This window comes from Lottia gigantea (genome assembly GCF_000327385.1).
Source record: "Lottia gigantea unplaced genomic scaffold LOTGIsca_51, whole genome shotgun sequence".
In the NCBI taxonomy this organism is placed as follows: Eukaryota; Metazoa; Mollusca; class Gastropoda; family Lottiidae; genus Lottia; species Lottia gigantea.
This window is the reverse complement of record NW_008709752.1, coordinates 1241035-1243073: the sequence shown is the minus strand read 5'-3', so window position 1 is coordinate 1243073 and position 2039 is coordinate 1241035. Positions and strand designations below refer to the sequence as shown.

Sequence of the window (2039 nt, the reverse complement as noted above, 5' to 3'; positions counted from 1 at the left end):
GAACCCGAAGATTTTTAAGGTAATTTCATCAATGTATGATCAATTAAAATCGTGTGTTCAAACAGATAAATTGTCCTTACCAAATTACTTTGATTGCACAGTTGGAACAAGACAAGGTTGTATGATCAGTCCAATATTATTTACCTTTTTCTTAAATGAATTACTAGAGATGTTAAATGATGACGAATGTAAGGGTATATAATTATGTAAATGAAGATGTTCAGAATATTTCATCACTTTTGTATGCAGATATGACAGCACTGGCAGACACTGTAGGTAGGTTGCAAAAACAAATAGATTGCATTAGTAAATTTTGTCAGAAATATAGAATGAAAATTAATATGGCCAAAACCAAAGTAATAGTATTTAGTCGAGGAAAGTAAAGTATAATGAAAAATGGTACTATCAAGGGGAGGCAATTGAAAGTGTTTCCATGTATAAGTATTTGGGTCTAATGATAGACTTAAGTGGGGTAAAACTTGTGATCATTTAGCATTCCAGGGCGAAAAAGCCATGAATTCTTTGTTCAACTTTTGTAACAAGAATAATGTAAGTGTAAAAGATTGTTTATATTTGTTTGACAGAATGATAACACCTATATTAACATATGGCTCCAGTATATTGGGGTACACTAATTATGTTATTCTTGAAAGAGTGCATATTAAGTTTTGCAGAAAACTACTTGCTGTTAGTACAACAACCAGTAGAGCAGTTATCTATGGTGAACTAGGTAGACATCCTTTACACCTACTATTTAAGTTTAATGTAATTAAGTATTGGCTTCAAGTTTTACAAATGCCATCATATAGATATCCAAAGGCTTGTTATGAAATGCAATATAATTTACTCAATGCTGGAAGAGTTAATTGGACAACCTATGTAAAGGAAATATTAGACAATACAGGCGTTTTTATCAAGTCTGAAGGCAAGACTATCTGATATCTGGCACCAAGATTGGCATAGCCAAATCGAATCAAATGGAAAACTAGAATTGTATGAACAAATTAAAATTACTTTGACATGCGAACAATATTTAAGTAGCATCAATAGTAAATGTTTCAGGAATACTTTGTCTCGATTTAGATGTGGATGTCATAAATTAGCGATTGAAACTGGACGCTGGAAAGCAATTGATAGAAATGATAGGAAATGTGAATTTTGTTACAAACACTCTAATAGCAAGGTGATAGAAGTAAGCTAATTTTCAGTACAAATGATTATAGAATTCTTATGAATGATGCTAACCAGAATTTAAATCTTGCTGAATTTATTTATAGAGCTTCAAGAATTAGGGAAAACTTTGTTAAATCTCAATTATGAAATTTACTAAATCTATATGTAAAAATTTGACTATGTAATATGTATTTAAATACATATATTTATTTTTATATTTATATTTATATATGTTTAATCATATGTACTATGGGCTATAGGCCTGCTACTGTATTATTAATAAAAAAAAAAAGAAAAAAAAGAATACATGATAATTCATTAGAAACATCAATTAATCAAATAGTTTGCATAATTTGACACTCAAAAATAAAGAAACTCATCTTTAAATAAGAAATACCAGCTGTAAATGGGTATTTATATTCCTGAGAAGATCAGCTGGTAGAAAGGATCCTCGTGAAGACATGAACCTTTATCATTACCCTTGTAAATGTTTGTTTCTTTCTTACATCTGTAACTAGCTGAGACTCTTCCAATTCTTTTTCATAAGGAATGATACACAGATGACATGAAATTTGTTAATGTCTAAGCTTACATCGGGCAATTTAGTTAAGATAGCTTGACAGGCAAGGTAACATACGCCCACTATCAGCTGTCAGAAAGGACAGAAAATCTTATAATGAACTTTCAATTCATCTTAAGATTATTTATAAGTCAAAGCGAAAACTCAAAAGCAGTTACATCAAATTATCATCAAATTCAAACATAAACAATGTCTGATCGACGCACACACAACGGCAATAACTCTGAAAACATTCATCTGATTGTTACCAATTTCTCACTCGACTGAGATCTAATCAAAATATACC

General features: G+C 30.3%; 1 protein-coding gene across 1 annotated transcript in view; it reads right to left on the bottom strand.

Annotated features, from left to right (window-relative positions):
- Positions 1-1407: 1407 nt before the first annotated feature.
- LOTGIDRAFT_165436 (hypothetical protein) overlaps positions 1408-2039 on the bottom strand; it is a gene marked incomplete at both ends in the record, with an annotated part of 4765 nt that continues 4133 nt past the window's right edge. Inside the window, one exon of the mRNA XM_009062453.1 lies at positions 1408-1441. Coding sequence (XP_009060701.1) covers positions 1408-1441 — 34 coding nt within the window. The remainder of the gene's footprint in view (positions 1442-2039) is intronic.